We start from the raw sequence: 21053 nt of genomic DNA, 5'->3' as shown, positions 1-21053 counted from the left end.
TTTTCCTTTAAAAAAGGTTACTAGGTATGTCTACCTAGTATAATTCATTCCTTATGAGTGATTGGCTAGTCGATGTGATCACGTGATATTGCCAAGTTCGGTATATAGTTTAAATATTCCAACTGTTTAGGGTAAGCCTTCGTAGCACAGTGAAAACAAAACTGGACTGCAATTTTGGCGACACAGGTTCGAACCCGATCTCCGACTCGATTTTGTTTTTACATTTTGGTATTATTTTACAATAATGATAACAAAGAGTAAAACATTTTATTAAACAATTGTCCTGGGATTTGTTAAAGAAAAACACTTTTTTGTGCCACTCTGGTGTACAGTCCCTTTAACATTTTATTTGAATTATTTGGCTGTGCAATTTTAGCGCCCAGACAAGCGACATATTATTCGATTTTATGGAATTGCAGTAACGGTCATGTTACTTTATTGTTCGTTTATTAAATGGTGTAGCCATATATAAAATCACCGTTGGTAATCTCGTTCTGATTCTCATATTTGACACCAAATGAGTTCAAGTTATTCGTTTAATATACAATTGTTACATTTTAGAACAGTCGGGCAATATTCATGTAAAGGAATTTAATTGGTGTTCATACAAATAATATATCTTTGTTATAATGTCGTAAACACCTTATAAGATCATTTGCGTAACAGAGATTTAGTTTTAAAAGATGTGTTGAAACTTTGATGTTTATGAAAACAAGAATTAAACAAATATTGTATTTTTTTCTTCCCAAAAAATATTTATATCGAACAAACCAACATCTGGAATATGTGTGCTCATACAAACTTTGCTTCTTTTAAATAGTACCCTTATTTTACAATCAAAACAGATAATTCACGATTAACAACCACGTATTGTTCTTGACAATGTAAATCACCATATTAAGATCATGAATCATGTAAAGGAATAATGGCTTGTGGATTTTCTAAATGTGTGAAAATTACAAGGCCAGATGGTCATATATTCATGGTTTTGTTGGAGAATAAACTTGGATTTGACAGACTTGTCTCCCTTGAGGATGTGCAATCCACATATTGAAAGATGCTTACAAAAGTACATAACTTGTTTACTATTGATAGTATTTCTATACAATTGTTTTGCATAAGTTCTTGTGTTGTCAGATGTAATACCTTATCTATATATTGTGCTCATATTGGTTTCGAGTATGTCAAAAAAACGTACGCAAAAGATAGAGATCATGTTATTCTAGATACATCCTCACGAAACATGCTTTTATATGTGTAGTACCACCAAAGCAAAATCATTTACTTTTCAGTGCCTACGCTATTAATCAATCCTTTTAACAGCTCATTAATATAAGCTCATGTTATAACAGTAAACCGGAGAGAACACAATATGCCTGATGATGGGCTAAAACCAACCTCAGCGAAATGAGGTCTAATCGAAATGCTGAAAATCTACATTGACACTTAATAGTCGGATCAAAACAACAAAAGAATATGTGTTTTCCGATTATTCATAGAGACTTAATAGTGAAGTGTTTCTTTATTTGTCACTGTTTCTAAATTCTAGCATGAGTTTGATACCATCTTTATATCAATTAAGTACTATACAGTTTTACATTTTTATACAATGGCTATCCCCACATACAAAGCGATATATATTTATTGGTTCCATCGTCTCTTCACTATCAACAAAGACGAAGCATACACAACATACACGCATACAATATTATACGATTTGCAGATACATAAGATAATCTTGCAGAATATAAAAATAATCACAAATGTTGCTTTACTATCAGACAATGTCACATTTAATTCGCGATACAACACGTTTATATGTTTTATGTTTTTAAGAAAAATGGTTTCAAATACATAATTGAATGTAAACAAATTATTTCTGGTTACAGACCACAAATTTAAGTCGTCGTCGTTGAAAAGTGGTTATTTCTGGTGCTGGCCGTATATTGGACTAACGGACCCCATTTTCGATTTTTGTCCTTTTCCTTTCCTATGAAAACAGAAGTTTTGATCATAATTAGTAAACTGGGTTTGTGAAAACATCTGTTTTTCAATTTACAGAAATCAAACATACATCAGTAAAATTGTTTGATGCTAACACCTTGAACAGGTAAAGTGATACTTAAACACTTGTTGTTCTTTTAATGTTTTTATATCTATGTTTCTTTTGTTTATTTTAACAGTGTGTTTATATAAATGCAAAAACGTACATGAAGTAGAAAACTATGAATACAATAAAACCAAACGGCCCCGATAGGTCCAAGTGTTGCGCCAATGATCCATAACTTTGATTTCTGAGGTTCTGGTATGGGGCCGCATTCTGAAGTGAAAACAGATTAGTTTTAATCCAATCCATACTTGTCAAACATGACTGAAATTAATGTTTTAATAAAATGGTCTTAGAAATACCCGTACACTTGCATGTAAGTCAACATTCACATGTACATGAAACCTGTTATGTACAAGCTTTTTCAATAAATAATCTTCATAAATTTAGGAAGTTGAAACAGTATCTGGTTGATAGGTGTCCAAGTGCGGTTATAATTGCTGAGGGCTTAAACCCGATTAAATAGTATTTATCAGGTGGGTTCAAATTTGGAATAGCTCGGTTCCCATATGATTGATTTATTTTATATCATTAGGATGTACATGACACGTTTGGAAACAAACTGGTACAGTCAAAGTTAAAGTATATTTAGTCACACTTACCCCCGTTGCCAACCCATTCGTATATTTTATTGTCTTCATGTTGGCATTTGTAGCACCCGATAGTAGATCCTTCGCTATAACAACGTCCGTCATTGAGACAGAAACCACTCTGTAACACAAATAGCTACATTAGCGTATTCATAAGATGATTTCGCAAATCTTTACTGTGAGTTTTGAAACGCAATATGAGTTTGGACAGTAGAAAACATGAACACATCACAGGAATAATGGTATACCTGGATTTCACAATTAACTTTTCCGTCTGCTTTCGTGCAGTTTACACATGTGGAGTCAAAGGTGATAAGAGTGTCTTCGTCGCTGAAATCCTTGCCATTGTTGCTCACTAAAACCTTAAATCCTCGAGACAGGAGATCGTCATTGGGATTTGAAACAGATCTCTTCTGTCGATTTTGTTAAGGAAAATTGCCAAACACTTGAAGAAAGGAGTCCATAACAGCTGGAATTTGAACTTTTTTGTCAATTGTCAGCTCATGACTTAAGTCAATCTGAACACATTAAAATTGTACATCATTTTAATACCATGTTGTCTATATTTTAACCAATTATACAATATTTTTTTGTTGGCGACTTTATAAAAATATTTTAAGCACTCTACAACTGCATATCCAACAATTCTTAAATTTAGTGTATCTATACATTTGCAGCCGAATGTATACAATTTGGTAAGTTGTTAACAGGTAATCTTTGGCCTGTTTGCACATTTAAATGACCTGAATATATTTTTTAATGCATATTGGCTATTCATTAAATGTTGGCGAATTTAGACCAAATCAACGATTTAGTTTTATACAATTGGCTGCGCTGATTTAAAATGTAAATACTTCATTATAAAAAACGATTTTACATCCAATGGCTTTGCCAAAGTAAATAGCTGACAGTGTATTGATTTTGTTTAAAAAACAACTACATAGGAAATATTTATACAGTGTGTAAATAAATACGAAATAAACAAGTCTTATCGTTAATCTTGCTGTTTTGTTAAAGGGCTCAATTGAGCTCACAGCTATTTACAATGAGGGCGGTGTCATTCGGTTGAATAAGCAGGAGGTCCTTGAGTCAAAAGCGCGGTCATGCACAGACAAAGTGACCAGCATAGAAAAGTGGACAGACGCCTTTGTAGTGTTCATGAACATCTTCCTGTGCAAGGCCCCCAATAAAGCACGGGAACTATTGGGGGTACATGAACACTATAAAGGAATGTGCTGCACGCCAAGCAGGCTTTGCATGGCGTACCTATGACGATCAGTTCCGTCTGCGGCAGGCCATGTCTCCACAGCCATGGGATAAGATAAGCCCTGATTTGTGGCTGAGGATCATGTCAATGCCTCAGCACCTGCAAACATATAGATCACAATCTAATCCTACTTTGGGCAATGCTAAAATGCCTAGTTGCCTCGATATGTTCTATATGCATGTCGCCACGTCATGGCAAGTCAGGTTGTTCCCTCGTCAACAGTACCACAGGTGCCAGTCCAGATAATTTTGACCAGATGGGAAACATGAACAGTAATAATGTTCGTTCCCAATACAGGATTAGGCAGGAGAACCTTTGGACGAGTGTATGGCCAGCAAGGGTCTTACAACCGTTAGTAGTAATCATTCGTATATTCCAGGCATTTTGTCCTTAGCGCCCTCCCCAATTCACATACAACAATTACAAATCAAACTGCATGATTATCCAAGCGATCAGGCAAAAGTCATACTTGACGGTTTTACATTTGGGTTTCTTTTGTATTACAGCGGCCCTAAGCAATCCTCATTTGCAACTAACTTTAAGTCTGCAAACTTGAATAGGGGCATAATTTTAGAAAAAAATGCGAAAGAAGTAGCTGCAGGTCGTGAAGCAGGCCCATTTGTTTCAAGTCCAATTTCGAATCTTCGCTTGTCACCTATTGGACTAGCTCCTAAGAAGACCCCATGAGACTTCAAGATGATACACCATCTGTCTTATCCTGTTGGAAAGTGCATTCAGACTTTTGCTGGTTCACCCAAATGACTTTGATTTGCTTGGGTTCCATTTTGGGGGTAAATTTTATTTTGATAAATGCCTGCCATTCGGTTGTAGCATTTCTTGCAGAACCTTTGAAATATTTGCCACTTTTTTAGAATTTTGTGTGCGAAGAAAAGCATAGAGTAAGAATTTATTACATTACCTTGATGATTTTCTGGGTGGGAGCAGACGTGATAATACCGAATGTCAGCATCTGATGTATGTATGTGTTAAGTGCATGGCAAATTTGGGGGTACCATTGGCAGACAAGAAAACAGAGGGTCCAGAAACTGTTCTTTGTTTTCTGGGTTTAGAGCTTGATTCAGACAAACTTGTTGTACGCATGCCTATGGAGAAAATTAAGGACATTGTTAAAAAAAATAGAGTCTGTTATAGCAAAATCGAGGGTTAAGTTGCGGGAAATACAGTCGCTCATTGGTGTTTGAATTTCGCCTGTAGAGCAATTCTTCCAGGTCGACCTTTTTGTCTTAGATTTATTATAAGGGCAATCAAGGCCGATCTGGAAATTTGGTTGATTTTCTTCAGCTAGTATAACGGAATTTCTATGTTTCATGATCGTTTTTGGTGCTGTAATGGTGCATGTGGCAAAGGCTTGGGCTTTGGTGTGTATTTTTTAGGGCAACCGGTGCTATGATGCGTGGCCTGAAAGTTGGCACGAGAAGGAGTTAACAAAAGACATCACGCTTTTAGAAATTTTCCCAATGTTGCGCCCAGCTGCAAAGCAAGAAAATTCAATTCAATTGTGATAATCAATCTGTGGTGCCGGTCATAAACACTATGACCACCAAAAATGTTCATGTAATGGTGGTTTTAAGAAGTATTGCACTTGAGTGTTTGGCACATAATATCGTGATCAGAGCTGTGCATCTCCCTGGTACAAAAAACTTATTATGTGACTCTTTATCTTGTTTACAGATCAAGCGGTTCAAAGAGTTGGCTCCAAGGGCCAATCCAGAACCAGAGCCGGTCCAAGCTCAAATATGGAGCATATTCACGACATAGCAACACAATTAATAGCTGCTAGTATTTCATACAACACGAAAGGCGTCTATCGACGATCAGTTGCTGCCTTGACAAAATTTCGGCTGGAATGTGAATTGCCTTCTCTCTGCCCAACACCTACTAATCACATAGTTCTTTTCATAGCCAGACGTTTTGAGCAACAGTATGCCTCTTCGACAATTTCTTTATATCTTGCAGGTTTTAGTTTTTATCATAAATTACATGGTTGGGCAGACCCATGTAGCGCATTTGTAGTTAGAAAGATGTTAGAGGGTTGTCGTCGGTCATGCAAAAGGCCCCACACCAGGTCCCCAATCACGCAGTCCATATTGTCGAAGATACACACCGCTTTGGGCAGTGTTCGTTATTCGCATTTTGAGACAACCTTATTTAGGGCAGCGTATGTCTAGGCTTATTTTGGTTTATTTAGAGTAAGCGTGCTTGCGTTATCGGGTACGTCACCAGATCCACTTCGCAGAAGCAATCTCGTATTCGAAGGCGACAACAGAGCCTTATTGGTTACGGTCAGGGCAAAACTAGCAGGACACCTATGACCATGAGGATCCCGAAGGAAAAGGCCAACCTTTGTCCAGTAAAGTCCTATTATATTTCGGTACGCCCATGTGGTGATGGTTTTTTTTCCTCAATTCTCAGGGGTCATCACCAAAACCATCACGAAAGTACATTTATCGTATGCTTATTTCAAATCGCATAGTTTCCGCATTGGTCGAGCCACACAGTTAGCGTTGGATGGTGTTCCCAATAGTGAGATACAACGGATGGGGAGGTGGACTTCCGACTCTTATAAAACATATATCCGTACAGCGAACTTACCTAATTAAATGATGTTCTTACATATATTTGGATAATTGGCGCCTCACTGGTGGCTCGAACGGGTTAGGCCCTTATCGGGTCAGGTGGACGCTGTCTGAAGGTCGATGGCTTTAATATACTGTGGCTGGGGTTCCCTGGGAAGCAATGGAAAAGTTTGTTGCCGAAATTTCAACTTCAGACCATGTCACGCAAGGCACCGCGCATTATTGTGATCAATTTGGGCGGCAATGATCTGTCATCTATGGGGCTAGGTGAATTCAAAGCGCATGTCTTTTCAGATTTAAAATATATACGTAGCGTTTTCCCTACTGCATTATTAGCTTTGTTTGATATCATCCCAAATTTGCATTGGAGGGAGGTGGATGATGCCTCTGCGACGCCAATGGATTTAAAGATAAAACGTGCAAATCGTTTGGGTCGACAGGCTGTTTGTAGCAGTCATATTGGTCGGATAGTTGTCTCTAGTATTGATTGCAGAACGCCTGGTTTCTACTCTTCTGACGGTGTCCACCTGTCCCAAGTTAGTTGTCGGATGTATCTTGTCACATTGCAGGCAGCTTTAATGAAGTTCCTCAATGATCCTTCTGCAGTGAAATATGTTGAAAATTAAATTAGAATTTTGGGGGACAAATTTGTTTAGAAGTGCTCCCACAAATTTGCTGTGGCGGAAAATTCTAGGCGGCATGCTTCTGACTTGTGTTGCCATTCACATGATGGTCTTAACTCTGGATAAACCTAGCAAGATCAATCATTCTAGCAATTTATTTAAGGAATTATCTCCCTTGACCATGGAGTTGAACCTGGGTTGGGAGGATGGATCGTGCAGGTTATTGGCGGAATATAACCATTAAATGTTGTTTGTTACAATTGCAAAAATTGGAATGTAATTAGGGGCCAGGGTTAAGCCCGAATAGTTGAACACTAGGTTTCCCCCGTGTATCCCCTAATTTTTCGCTATTAGGAATTTGCGGAATTTGAAGCTTGCGGAAATTGTGAAGGATATGGCTAAAGGATATAATTACGCAAAGCATTATCGTAACCACAGCATTAGGCATTAGTTTTTATTTGGTTAACACATGCCGTTGGCGTGCCGCTTGGGGTCTTTCCTTCTATTCTCTGACTACGGCATAACCTAGCAGAGTAACATTGTGATCAAATATCTCCACATTATAGTTTCTATGATTTTTTCCTTTGTATCAATTTACTATTGTTAAGTGTCATGCAAACATAATATGTTTGTAATAGAATGTGCCCTGCCAGTATTATAAAATTGCAGTATTTTTGCATAATGTCTATAAAATATATGTCTAGTCAATTAATTCTTTTTATGGAAAATGTGAATAAATATATGTCTAGTTAATTTGTATTATTCTCATGTCGTAAAGTAATGATGTATGTTATGATGTACATCAGTCAATGTCCAAGTGCTCTACTGAATTTCAATATTTAAAAAAATGAATTTTTGAAATGATGTTGTCTTGTTTGTTATTTCTAAGTATTCATTGAGGACATGGAGAGGATTTTAAAACTTAACATTTTAGTAACATCATACACATTTATACATTTTATCAATATGTAAAAGTATAGTTACTCATGCGAAAATGTACTTTGCGTCCTACACTTCTTTGGTAAAATAGGCTTTATATATCTTCCTTTTTATAAGTTGACTGATTTGCAATATTTCCATTGTTTAAAATGTCTAAGTCTTAAACGTTTCGGTTGTAATGTTACGCTTTATTAAGATAGTTTGTGTTATTTAAATACTAATGAAATATAATCTGCAAACAGAAATAGTATGAATTATCGCATTATTGTCATTGGCAAGGACAAGCGCATGCTATTTCCCTAACATCACTTTATTCACCTAATTGCATGGATTCAATATCCTTATCAACTTTTCAATTGTTATAACACTGTCATGTCAATATCTCTGTATAATCTTCACGCATATTGTAAGTTATATTTGTTGGCTATGAGAGTTGTAATATATAAAGCTTAATAACTGTTACGTTATGTAATGTTATGTAAGCATGCACAGCATATTTTATAAAAAAAATCAGTGCATGTCTAATTAAGGTCAAAAACAAGAATAGTACAAAAAAATCTAATCTAAAAAATTGAATCGCCTTTATGAAATTGAATATCAACGCAACAAAATATTATGACAATCGGTTTTCTTTCGATTGATATTTGCATTATCTGAAATTAAGAGTACAAAAAGAAGAGCAAATAACATAAAACAATGGCACATTCTAAAGCCACAGAAATAAATGAGAGGTATACTACGAAAACTAAGTATTTTCTCGATTGCTTAAAATAAACGTTCGAGTCCGTTTGCTCAGTATAAACCAGTACTGGTGTACCTAAGACACCTCATTAAGCTATCTAAAACAAAAAAAGTAAACGGACATATTTTGCCTCTTCTGAAGCAACTTTATTTGAAAGAGACACACTTATGTCGTAGTTGGTCCACAATTCACTGCTGAAAGTTACAATAATGACTTCAAGATATCAAAAGGACTTATTTATTTCATAAAGAAATCACGAGTAAATATCACTAAACAATCTGTTAAAAATCCTTATATTTTTAAAAGATCCGCCTACCTTAATGTCAATCTCTGTCAACGCGATACAAAAAGGCAAGGTTATGCTGCGTTTATATGGCCGACGTTTGCCAATAGGGCTAATTATTTTAGCGATATTATATTGTGGTTTTATGGAAAAGTTATTCAAAGAATTATTACGAAAATGGCGTCTGATTTATCAAGACGTAATGTTGTGTGTCCATGTTTGAAATCAGCTTTGCTTTGGACGTATGTGTGCCAAAATGCATAAATTATAGATACAGTTATCGATAGTTTGATTTGCTGACTGATAAACATTTTATAGCTACTGTAGAAGTGGAAAGGGAAATACAGATCTACAAATCAGAATGCTTGCATTAAATATTAATTTTAGGGAAAATGACCGTGTTGTATGAACACTTACATAGAGTTGGATTAGCCTCCCTTGATTTGTAAAAGTTGCGGGTTCGCAGTAAAAGAACTAGCATTAGAACCACAGGCATCTGAAGCATTGTTTGTCACTAAAATGTTGTTTAAAACCATTTTGGGAACATACAATGTGATAAACAACACATCTGAAGATATTTAGTGTCTTTCATATACAAAAATTCTTTCTTTTTGTATATGAAAGACACTAAATATCTTCAGATGTGTTGTTTATCACATTGTATGTTCCCAAAATGGTTTTAAACAACATTTTAGTGACAAACAATGCTTCAGATGCCTGTGATTAGAACACGCTGATGTGGTATCGCGGTTAATAAATTTATTCAAATGTTAAGTAAAATACGCGGTACTGCTTAAAGAGGCGGAATCGCCGAAATATTGTCATTGCGGTAGCGCAAGAATGACAAAGCAGAATTGCTCTAAACTGTGACTTTATTAAATAGCGGTTTCTGTGTTTGAAGATCATTCTGTAAATATTTATTGTCAAGTTGAATACATAATTTAGGAATAACATTTGACAGATGTTATTTTATTTTGATTTGATATATTATATTCAGACTTCAATAATAATTGGCTCTTATTTCTTTGCCTTGATCGAGAGCTTGACAACATGAATGATAGACATATGTCAGTTGATTCACGGTTAAGACGTTTGGAATGAATCCTGATTGTGTTTATTTTTTTTTAATTACGTAATAGTATTGTTTTGCCAAATAAAGTTGAATACGTGTTTATGGATAATTATTTCTAGAACTATACTGATGATACTTAGCAGAGATATAGGTCTGTAGTTTCCAACATCCTTGTGGTCATTTTTCTTAAAGATTGCATAAAAATTGTGCGAGTCTACATTGTCAAGAGACCTTACTTCAGTTACCGCAAACGTGAGCCGATAACAGCTCGCATCGCTAACTAGTGTATTGACTGCCTTGTTCGCCGCTAACGGGTCGACGTTATATTCTATACACGCTCACGGTCTGACCATTGGAATCTATACAGCCTTAATTTTTTCCGTAAAGTAAACCATGAAACTGTTGACTGCGACCATTTCAACTAGTTCTATTTCCGGATAGCACTTTAAGCTCCCGTTTTAGTATAATAACATAGTATTTTAAGGGATTATAACTTGGACTTCCAATATGTCGACATGGATAAACAGCCTCAAGTCAACTTTGTAAGTGCTCCGTCACCATGATTTCTCGCTGTGGTACGAAAGGATTGGGATCAAGTATGCTAACAGTAAAAGATGTATGAAACAGAGACTGGCCGGGAAAAAGCTCAGGGAAGAACTTAATGAAAAGAAGAGGGAATTTCCAGGGAGAATTTGGGCCATCAGAAGAGACAAGATTGTTGAGGTACCAGGCCCACGGGTACCAGGCCCACGGGGTGGTGATGGTCGCGTTCCTCCGGGAACGGGGGACCGGGCAATTCACTAGTTGAGAACCAGCCTCATGTAAATACGTTACAAGTTCCTACAGTTAAGTTAAATAAGTTAAATAATTCAGAAGTTAATGTTCAAGTTATTAATAACAGTTATACAGACAGTTTGAATAGTTCAGACGAAGAAGATAACGATTCGATACTAGTCGACAGCTTGTCAATTAGTAACAGTGTTGACCCAGACTATTATCTTGATAGTGTTCAGGAGGAGGTGATTGATAATTGTATGGATAAATTGAAAATATGTTTCACCAACACTGATACATTGAGTAACAAGGTTGCAGAACTAGAGTTATTTCTGGCTACAGAGAAGCCTCATGTGTTGGGATTGTGCGAAGTTTATCCCAAAGTATCTCCTGATAAAATGAGTATAAATGACTTGAAATTTACTGACTATGATGTCCTGTGTCCAAAAATGACTGGAGAAAGAGGGGTGTTATTACTGGTTCATAAATCAATGAAGGTAACGCAAGTCTACAATTTTGACCATATAGAGTTTAATGAAAATGTTTGGTGTGAGTTTGAATTAGTAAAAGGTTGCTGTGTACTACTGGGTATGATTTACAGAAGCCCATCATCAAGTGTTGAAAATGACCAAAAACTTATTAACTTGATAAACAGCTCTGTTTCATTAAAATATGACCAATATGTGTTATTGGGAGACTTTAATTACAAAGACATTGATTGGAAAAAATGTGAAAGTAAGTACACAGAGGGAGCATCGGGAACCAAATTTTTAGATTGTGTACAGGATAATTTTCTACACCAACACGTTTTGTCAGAGACAAGGTTTAGACATAACCAAGCACCCAGTTGCTTAGACTTGGTTTTTACAAAAGAAGATTCAGTTATCAACCAAGAGACAATAACTATTAATTCCCCTCTGGGATGTAGTGACCATTCTATGATAAGTTTTGAGCTGGACGCTTCATACGTGAATCATAATGTGGCGAATGAGAGATTTCAATACTATAAAGGTAATTATGAAAAAAACAGAGAAGATCTTTCTAGTGTAAACTGGGACAATTTGATGGAGGGGAAAAGTGTAAACGAAATGTGGATTGTGTTCAGAGACACTTTATGTGACAGTGTAGACAAACATGTACCAAAGAAAAAGTCCAGTATCAAGAAATGTAACAGTCCATTATGGTTAGACAGAAATACAAAACTTGCAACTATAAAGAAAAACAAAGCTTGGAAGAAATACAAATATTCTAGATCTACGACAAATTATAATAAGTATGCAGAGGCAAGAAATGAATGTTCTAGAGAAGTTAAAAGTGCCAAGAGAAATTACGAACAGAAAATTGCTTCTGAAGTGAAAACGAATGCAAAGTCGTTTTGGAGATATGTAAATTCTAAAAGGAAGACAAAGGACAAAATAGGTGATCTTAACAAGAGTGACAATACCACAGCAGTGACAGATGAAGAGAAGTCTGAGGTACTAAATGATTTCTTCAGCAGTGTGTTCGTGAGAACAGACCCTATTAGTGACTCAATTGAAAGGGATATAAATGTTCAGAACCTGCTAATTGATTTACATATTACTCCTGAACATGTGGATAAAGCGCTTAAAACTCTGAAGCCAGATAAATCTCCTGGACCTGACAATATTCACCCAAAAGTTTTATGTGAAACAAGTGATTTAATCAGTTATCCATTGTACTTACTATTTAGTAAATCCTTGAGAGAAGGAGAAGTCCCAGAAGACTGGAAAAAGGCGATTGTCACACCCATTTTTAAAAAAGGAAGTAAAAAGGATCCTAGCAATTATAGGCCAGTGAGTTTAACGTGTATTATTTGCAAACTTTGTGAAAAGCTAATTCGTGATGCATTAATGATCCACTTGAATCAAAACAAACTTTTATCCAATGACCAATACGGATTTAGAAGTGGCAGGTCCTGTGCAATTCAACTTCTTGAAATATTAGACGAATGGACTCAACTGATAGATGAAGGTAACCCGATTGATGTGATTTACTTGGATTTTAGTAAAGCTTTCGATAAGGTGGCACATGATCGTCTGTCTATGAAACTGAATAATCTTGTGGTACAGTACATAAATGGATAAAATCATTCTTACAACATCGTGTCAAAAGTGTTCGTATTGGATCATGCGTTTCATCTTGGTCAAACGTGGTCAGTGGGGTACCTCAGGGAAGCGTGCTGGGACCGGTGCTGTTCTTGTGCTTTATAAATGACTTGCCGCAAGTGGTGGAGGGTATAGTGAAGATTTTTGCAGACGACACTAAGATTTATTCGGCCGTAAGCGATCCTCAACAATGTGAAAAGTTACAGCAGGATCTTGACAATTTATGTAACTGGAGCACTGAAAGTAAACTTAGCTTAAATGCAAGCAAATGCAGGGTCATGCACATTGGGTCTAATAATGATTGTGCTAGATACACTATGCAGGACATTGATGAAAACTACGTTAAAGTCGAGCCAGTTGCTTCAGAAAAGGACTTAGGTGTGATTTTTGATTCGAGGCTAACTTTTGAAGAACACATCACAGAAATTGCTTCCAAAGCACACAGAGTTACTGGAATGATATGGAGATCCTTCGAGTTCATGAACAAAGATATGTTTCTCAACCTTTATAAGTCAATTATTAGACCAATTGTAGAATATGGCTCTTGTGTATGGTCTCCATACCTAAAGAAGGACATAAAAAGACTAGAGGATGTTCAGAGACGCGCCACCAAATTAGTTAAAGATGTATCGGACTTGTCATATGAGCAAAGACTAAAAGCCTTAGGAATTCCAACTCTGGAATATAGACGAGATAGGGCGGATATGATCCAGATTTATAAGTCTGTGTATGGCCACGATGAGTTAAAATGGGATCATCTCTTCACTCTTTCGTCTGGAGACCTAAGAGGACATCATCTCAAATTTGTCAAGAAGAAAAGCAAACACAATTCAAGACTTTATTCATTCAGTCAGAGATCGATTATGTACTGGAATTCCCTTAGTGAAGAGACTGTTTCTGCCAAGTCCATAAACCAGTTTAAATCAATGCTTAACATTGAACATTGGAATAGAAAAAAGTTTTTATGTTAACATAACCGCACTCAGTCGAGAAACCACTAAAGAAGACATTTACCAGAGGGGCCACGATAGCGAAAGCTAAATTTAAGGCCTGAAGATTACAGGTATTACAGGTATTATGATTTTACTTTGAGGTTTGAAATATCAAAGACGAATATTTGAATGTTATTTTATGTATGTTTGGTTCATAATGGTACTTTGTCAAGTGTAGGACCCACAAACCTTCTTCAAAGTTGAAGTCTCTATTGCAGTTAATTGTAACCACAACCCAGGTCTGGGGAATAGTGTCCAGGCTAACCATCATTTAAAAAAAAACCTGGACGGCATTTTAGAATGACTAGGGAATAGTGGGGACTTTGACTTTCGGTCCAGCCTATCCAAGGCACAGCCAGGCAACCTGGAAGGTAAAAACATGGCCCATTTCCCTGACTACATGTATCCCTGGACTGGGTCGGGGCGTGGTTACAAATGACTGGTGCATAACATTCTAAATGCAATGTCAGATTCACATTAAGAGAATTGCTCCTATTTGTCCAAATTTTATTTTCATCAATTGTGGCAATGAAAGCAGATCAGATATCATCCACAGTAAAGAGTTTCCTTTTCTTTTTGTAATATATCTTGAAGAATATCAAAGACTGTGGTCATAGTTGATAATGACAAAGTTATCAAGTATTGCATTATTCAAATATAATTTCAGGTTATGCAGGTTGTTGAGAGCAATATGATGAGGGAAGGCAGGAAAGAGTACCAGTCTTACAGTCTGGTAATGTTAACAAGAAATGTTTAAAACACCTTCTTTTTTATCATGATTTCCAATATGGTATTATGTTTATTGTGATCCTAGAATTGGACTTTTTTCTTAATTGAATTTTTAGGAATATTTAACTGCTTCAGACTTTGAAATAATATCATGACAGTAAAGCAAACCACAAAGTATGTTTTAATATATTTTGCCTAATACTATCGTACAGGCCATCCATATAGCATACTTTTGTTGTAAAAAAAAACCATCTTAATATTTGCACAATAGGTTAACCGTTTTAAGACTTTGATTTTTTGAAGGTGATCAACAAAAGAAAGATTTTTTAAGAATTTTCTTTTATATTATGATTTAATTGCAGTATGTACTCGTTGCAAAATGGTGTTCGAGCGTTGGCGAATAAGGATTTGCTTGCAGCGTTGAAGAACGATACTATGTATGTTGCATTTGTTTTCTTCTATATATGTGAATACTGTGTTAAACTTTAAATCTTGCCATGAAATAAGTATCATGCATTCCAATTTCAATTTGCCAGTATTACTATATCATAATCCTAAAAGATCCTCTACAACTAAACTTTGTGCAAAAATGTTTTTTTATACATGTGAAATTCTTGTAATTTCCTGCTAACAGCATTTATTCCTGTATTGCATATAAACTGATAAATGCCCAAGATTGCCAAAAAATTGCTAACTGCTGATCTTTGATAAATGGGGATGCTTTTAATTTATATCTTTATTATTTATTTTTTCAGGCAAAGAACAGAAAGGAAGGTTCTCTTAACATAGAAAGTAAAGAAATAATGAAGTTCACACTACAGTTGACAATCTGGATGTGTTTTCTTTGTTATTTGAACATGATTTATTTTAACTAACATAACAAGTATGCACTACAATAATGAATATCTATATTAATAGTAATGATATTCCATTAAACATGGATATGGAAAAAATATTCTTTGACAGTGCAAGATAAGATAAATCCAGACATAGTCAGAGTCTTCAGTTAACTTGGATGTGTTCCATTTGTTTCATCCACATACTTGAAATTTGTCTTGTAACTACATGTATTTTTATGAGGTTAAGTGGTGAGTAATCAGCCTTTATCATGACATTTTCTTATTAGGGGATAGTATGTATTGATGTTGACACTATGTGTACCTTCATTCTCTTCATTTTTCTGTATGAAACAAGACCAAATGTGTCATTTTAGTTTAACCATTTTAAACTGTATTTATAATACTCTTCATTGAATAGCCATTCGTATATTATCAAACATTTTAACAAATTTAAATGTGTTGTTATTTTGATTATATTGTATCGGTGTCATAGGGTACATGTCCATTCCTAGCCTTCAAGATAAAACAGATATATCCTTTGTTGTAAAATGTGTTCTTTATGCATAAACATATAGAGTGGCTACAGAGAACTAAACACTTAGCATTTTTTTTACAAAATATCTAAGGGTAGTCCTGCATGTGATTGCTACATTCAGTGTGCCTCATGTTTTATAATACATTATATTATATATGATCAATAAAACAGATTAAGAACCAAAGCTGTTGTTAAATACTTTTTAAAAGCTGTATATGTACAAGACAATACTGAGACTGTATAGTCACCAATGTTTGTCCCAACTTGAAGATGTATAGATTCCAATGATTGCCTTGAGTTGAGGCTGTATAGATTCCAATGTTTGCTTTCAGTTAAGGCTGTATAGATTCTTATGTTTATCTTAAGTTGAGGCTGTATAGATTCTAATGTTTGCTTTCAGTTGAGGCTGTAATGGTTCCAATGTTTATCTTAAGTTGAGGCTGTATAGATTCTAATGTTTGCTTTCAGTTAAGGCTGTATAGATTCTAATGTTTATCTTAAGTTGAGGCTGTATAGATTCCAATGTTTGTCTTAAGCTGAGGCTGTATAGATTCTAATGTTTGTCTTCAGTTGAGGCTGTATAGATTCTAATGTTTGTCTTAAGCTGAGGCTGTATAGATTCCAATGTTTGTCTTAAGCTGAGGCTGTATAGATTCTAATGTTTGTCTTCAGTTGAGGCTGTATAGATTCTAATGTTTGTCTTAAGCTGAGGCTGTATAGATTCCAATGTTTGTCTTAAGTTGAGGCTGTATAGATTCCAATGTTTGTCTTAAGCTGAGGCTGTATAGATTCCAATGTTTGTCTTAAGCTGAGGGTGTATAGATTCTAATGTTTTGTCTTCAGTTGAGGCTGTATAGTTTCCATTGTTTGTCTTCAGTTGAGGCTGTATATATTCTAATGTTTATCTTAAGTTGAGGCTGTATAGATTCTAATGTTTGCTTTCAGTTAAGGCTGTATAGATTCCAATGTTTATCTTAAGCTGAGGCTGTATAGATTCTAACGTTTGTCTTCAATTGAGGCTGTATAGATTCCAATGTTTGTCTTCAGTTGAGGCTGTTTAGATTCTAATGTTTTTCTTCAGTTGAGGCTGTATATAACGTCCAATGTTTGTCCAAATTTGAGGGTGTATTGAGTCCGAGATCTCTCAAATTTGAAACTGTTTATATTCCAATATCTGTCTTAATACGAAGCTGTATACTGTCCAATTTTAGTTCTACGTTGGAGTTGAAAAGAATCCATTATCTGTCCTACGGTGTAGCTGTATAAATTCCAATGTAGATCGAACTTGGGAACAGTGAGATATAATTGTTTATTTCCTTGCAAAGTATTTATTTTATTTAAAATTGTCATCTTTTGTCTTAATTATTATCTGAAATCTCAAAAAATGTGGAAATTTTTATATATTTTACGACATTTCAATGGGGGTGTATAGATTCCAGTGGTCAGACCGTGAGCGTGTATAGAATATAACGTCGACCAGCGGGGTCGACGTTATATTCTATACACGCTCACGGTCTGACCATTGGAATCTATACAGCCTTAAATTTTTCCGTAAAGTAAACCATGAAACTGTTGACTGCGACCATTTCAACTTGTTCTATTTCCGGATAACACTTTAAGCTCCCGTTTTAGTATAATAACTCTTTTAAGGGATTATAACTTGTCGACATGGATAAACAGCCTCAAGTCAACTTTGTAAGTGCTCCATCACCATGATTTGTCGCTGTGGTATGAAAGGATTGGGATCAAGTATGCTAACAGTAAAAGATATATGATTTTACTTTGACGTTTGAAATATCAAAGACGAATATTTGAATGTTATTTTATGTATGTTTGGTTCATAATGTTACTTTGTCAAGTGTAAGACCCACAAACCTTCTTCAAAGTTGAAGTCACTATTGCAGTTAATTGTTACCACAACCCAGGTCTGGGGAATAGTGGGGACTTTGACTTTCGGTCCAGCCTATCCAAGGTAAAATTACGCCCTGCAGCGAAGAACTAATGGTCAAACCAAATCAAAGGCTCCCACATCCCGGGAACCCTAGGTAAGGTCCATTCCAGCTATATTTTGCGCGAAGATAAAACCACACTATTCACCCGGCACTGCCAGGCCATCTGGAAGGTAAAAACATGGCCCATTTCCCTGACTGCATGTGTCCCTGGACTGGGTCGGGGCGTGGTTACAAATGAATGGTGCATAACATTCTAAATGCAATGTCAGATTCACATTGAGAGAATTGCTACTATTTGTCCAAATATTATTTTCATCAATTGTGGCAATGAAAGCAGATAGATCAGATATAATGCACAGTAAAGATTTTCCTTTTCTTTTTGTAATATATCTTGAAGAATATCAAAGACTGTGGGAACTGAAAGGTTTTATACCAAGACTTACAGTCATAGTTGATAATGACAAAGTTATCAAGTATTGCATTATTCAAATATAATTTCAGGTTATGCAGGTTATTGAGAGCAATTAATATGATGAGGGAAGGCAGGAAAGAGTACCAGTCTTATAGTCTGGTAATGTTAACAACAAAAGTTTAAAACACCTTCTTTTTTAATCATGATTTTCCAATATGATATTATGTGATCCTAAAATTGGACTTTTTTCTTTATTGGATTTTTAGGAATATTTAACTGCTTCAGACTTTGAAATAATATCATGACAGTAAAGCAAACCACAAAGTATGTTTCAATATATTTTGCCTAATACTATTGTACAGGCCATCCATATAGCATACTTTTGTTGTAAAAAAAACATCTTAATATTTGCACAATAGGTTTTAAGACTGATTTTTTGAAGGTGATCAACAAAAGAAAGATTTTTCATAGAATATTCTTTTATATTATGATTTAATTGCAGTATGTACTCGTGGCAAAATGGTGTTCGAGCGTTGGCGAATAAGGATTTGCTTGCAGCGTTGAAGAACGATAATATGTATGTTGTATTTGTTTTCTTCTATATATTTGAATACTGTGTTAAACTTTAAATCTCGCCATGAAATAAGTAGCATGCATTCCAATTTCAATTTGCCAGTATTACTATATCATAATCCTAAAAGATCCTCTACAACTAAACTGTGTGCAAAAATGTTTTTTATACATGTGAAATTCTTGTAATATCCTGCTGACAGCATTTATTCCTGTATTGCATATAAACTGATAAATGCCCAAGATTGCCAAAAAATTGCTAACTGCTGATCTTTGATAAATGGGGATGCTTTTAATTTATATCTTTTTTTTTTATTTTTTCAGGCAAAGAACAGAAAGAAAGGTTCTCTTAACATAGAAAGTAAAGAAATAATGAAGTTCACACTACAGTTGACAATATGGATGTGTTTCCTTTGTTATTTGAACATGATTTATTTTAACTTACATAACAAGTATGCACTACAATAATGAATATCTATATTAATAGTAATGATATTCCATTAAACATGGATATGGAAAAAATATTCTTTGACAGTGCAAGATAAGATAAATCCAGACATAGTTTCATCCACATACTTGAAATTTGTCTTGTAACTACATGTATTTTTATGAGGTTAAGTGGTGAGTAATCAACTTTTATCATAACAGTTTCTTATTTGGGGATAGTATGTATTTATGTTGACACTGTGTACCTTCATTCTCTTCATTTTTCTGAACGAAACAAGACCAAATGTGTCATTTTAGTTTAACCGTTTTAAACTGTATTTATTATACTCTTCATTGAATAGCCTAACAAATTTAAATGTGTTGTTATTTTGATTATATTGTATCGGTGTCATAGGGTACATGTCCATTCCTAGCCTTCAAGATAAAACAGATATATTCTTTGTTGTAAAATGTGTTCTTTATGCATAAACTACTAACTTACATTTTTCCGCTTAACAAGTATTCCAACATGCTACACATTTACTCACCGGTTGTCTAAAGTACCCGCCAACGTTGGTCGTCCCCGCATATCTGTCAATAATAGACCAGGGCATGTTAAACTATAGGCGGTATTTCTCTTGGCTCGTTGAACATATCGTTATATGAAACTTAATATTTTTCATTATCTGATTTTTAGAAAAAACAATGTACTTTACTCTGTTCGAACGACATGAAGGCAAACAGCCAACGGTTGTCCGTGACACAAATAAATATCACGCTCTGATAGAATGCAGTTAAATTATAGACCGAAAATCTGAAATAAATACAGCTTCAAACTCAACTTATTACAAAAGATAAGGTAAACGGCATCTTACATGTAAACAAATAAAGAACTCGGATATGTTGAACATTTGAAGCGTGGTAGTTTACATGGCTCTTATATCAATACCATAGAAAGTTTCTATTAGAAACACAAGAAACTTGATAGTTTTCCTTTGTGCGACTATACGAAATCTATTTATATGTTAGAGTTCGATTTGGTGATTTACAGAAAATGGAACGAGTACAGCGAGGCCAATGTTTAAATCATAACAAGAAACTTGATAGTTTTCTTTTGTGAGATTTTAAGAAATCTATTTATATGATAGAGTTCGAATTGATTGTTTACAGAAAATGGAACGAGTACAGCGAGGCCAATGTTTAAATCATAACAATAAACTTTATTGTTTTCCTTTGTGCGATTTTAAGAAATCTATTTATATGATAGAGTTCGATTTGATTGTTTAAAGAAAAGGGAACGAGTACAGCGAGGCCAATGTTTAAATCATAACAATAAACTTTATAGTTTTCCTTTGTGAGATTTTAAGAAATCTATTTATATGATAGAGTTCGATTTGATTGTTTAAAGAAAAGGGAACGAGTACAGCGAGGCCAATGTTTAAATCATAACAAGAAACTTGATAGTTTTCTTTTGTGCG

General features: G+C 35.1%; 1 protein-coding gene and 2 long non-coding RNA genes across 10 annotated transcripts; 2 read left to right on the top strand and 1 right to left on the bottom strand.

The window, feature by feature from the left end:
• Positions 1-1624: 1624 nt before the first annotated feature.
• Positions 1625-20556, bottom strand: LOC128216778 (uncharacterized). Of its 8 annotated transcripts, XR_008258130.1 has the most exons (7): positions 20124-20460; positions 18091-18330; positions 6578-7161; positions 2946-3166; positions 2710-2818; positions 2211-2320; positions 1625-1990 (listed from the first exon to the last, which is right to left on the bottom strand). XR_008258130.1 is itself a non-coding variant. In XM_052923443.1 (5 exons), exons 2-5 carry the CDS (start codon positions 20162-20164, stop codon positions 1924-1926), a joined length of 327 nt encoding a protein of 108 aa, XP_052779403.1. In that variant the 5' UTR covers positions 20165-20166; positions 20451-20556; the 3' UTR covers positions 1625-1923. The 8 variants fall into 8 exon arrangements, 3 of the variants coding, with proteins under 3 accessions (XP_052779403.1, XP_052779402.1, XP_052779404.1); XR_008258129.1 differs by lacking the exon at positions 18091-18330; XR_008258131.1 differs by lacking the exons at positions 18091-18330; positions 20124-20460 and adding an exon at positions 14302-14317.
• LOC128216779 (uncharacterized) lies at positions 10616-16416 on the top strand. Its single transcript, XR_008258134.1, has 4 exons — positions 10616-10762; positions 14780-14845; positions 15204-15278; positions 15597-16416. It is a non-coding gene; the product is annotated as an uncharacterized LOC128216779 (long non-coding RNA).
• Positions 18325-20136, top strand: LOC128216780 (uncharacterized). Its single transcript, XR_008258135.1, has 3 exons — positions 18325-18738; positions 19082-19156; positions 19474-20136. It is a non-coding gene; the product is annotated as an uncharacterized LOC128216780 (long non-coding RNA).
• Positions 20557-21053: the final 497 nt, after the last annotated feature.

Source organism: Mya arenaria, chromosome 14 (genome assembly GCF_026914265.1).
Source record: "Mya arenaria isolate MELC-2E11 chromosome 14, ASM2691426v1".
Lineage (NCBI taxonomy): Eukaryota > Metazoa > Mollusca > Bivalvia > Myida > Myidae > Mya > Mya arenaria.
This window is presented reverse-complemented; position numbering and strand designations above follow the sequence as displayed.

Bases quoted from the DNA above. Each gene is read 5' to 3' on its own strand.
- LOC128216778 (XM_052923443.1), bottom strand. From the start codon at position 20,164: ATGCGGGGACGACCAACGTTGGCGGGTACTTTAGACAACCG. The intron at 2,819-20,123 runs GTGAGTAAATGT...TTTGTGTTACAG, and splicing joins GCGGGTACTTTAGACAACCG to AGTGGTTTCTGTCTCAATGA. The intron at 2,321-2,709 runs GTAAGTGTGACT...TTTTCACTTCAG, and splicing joins CGAATGGGTTGGCAACGGGG to AATGCGGCCCCATACCAGAA.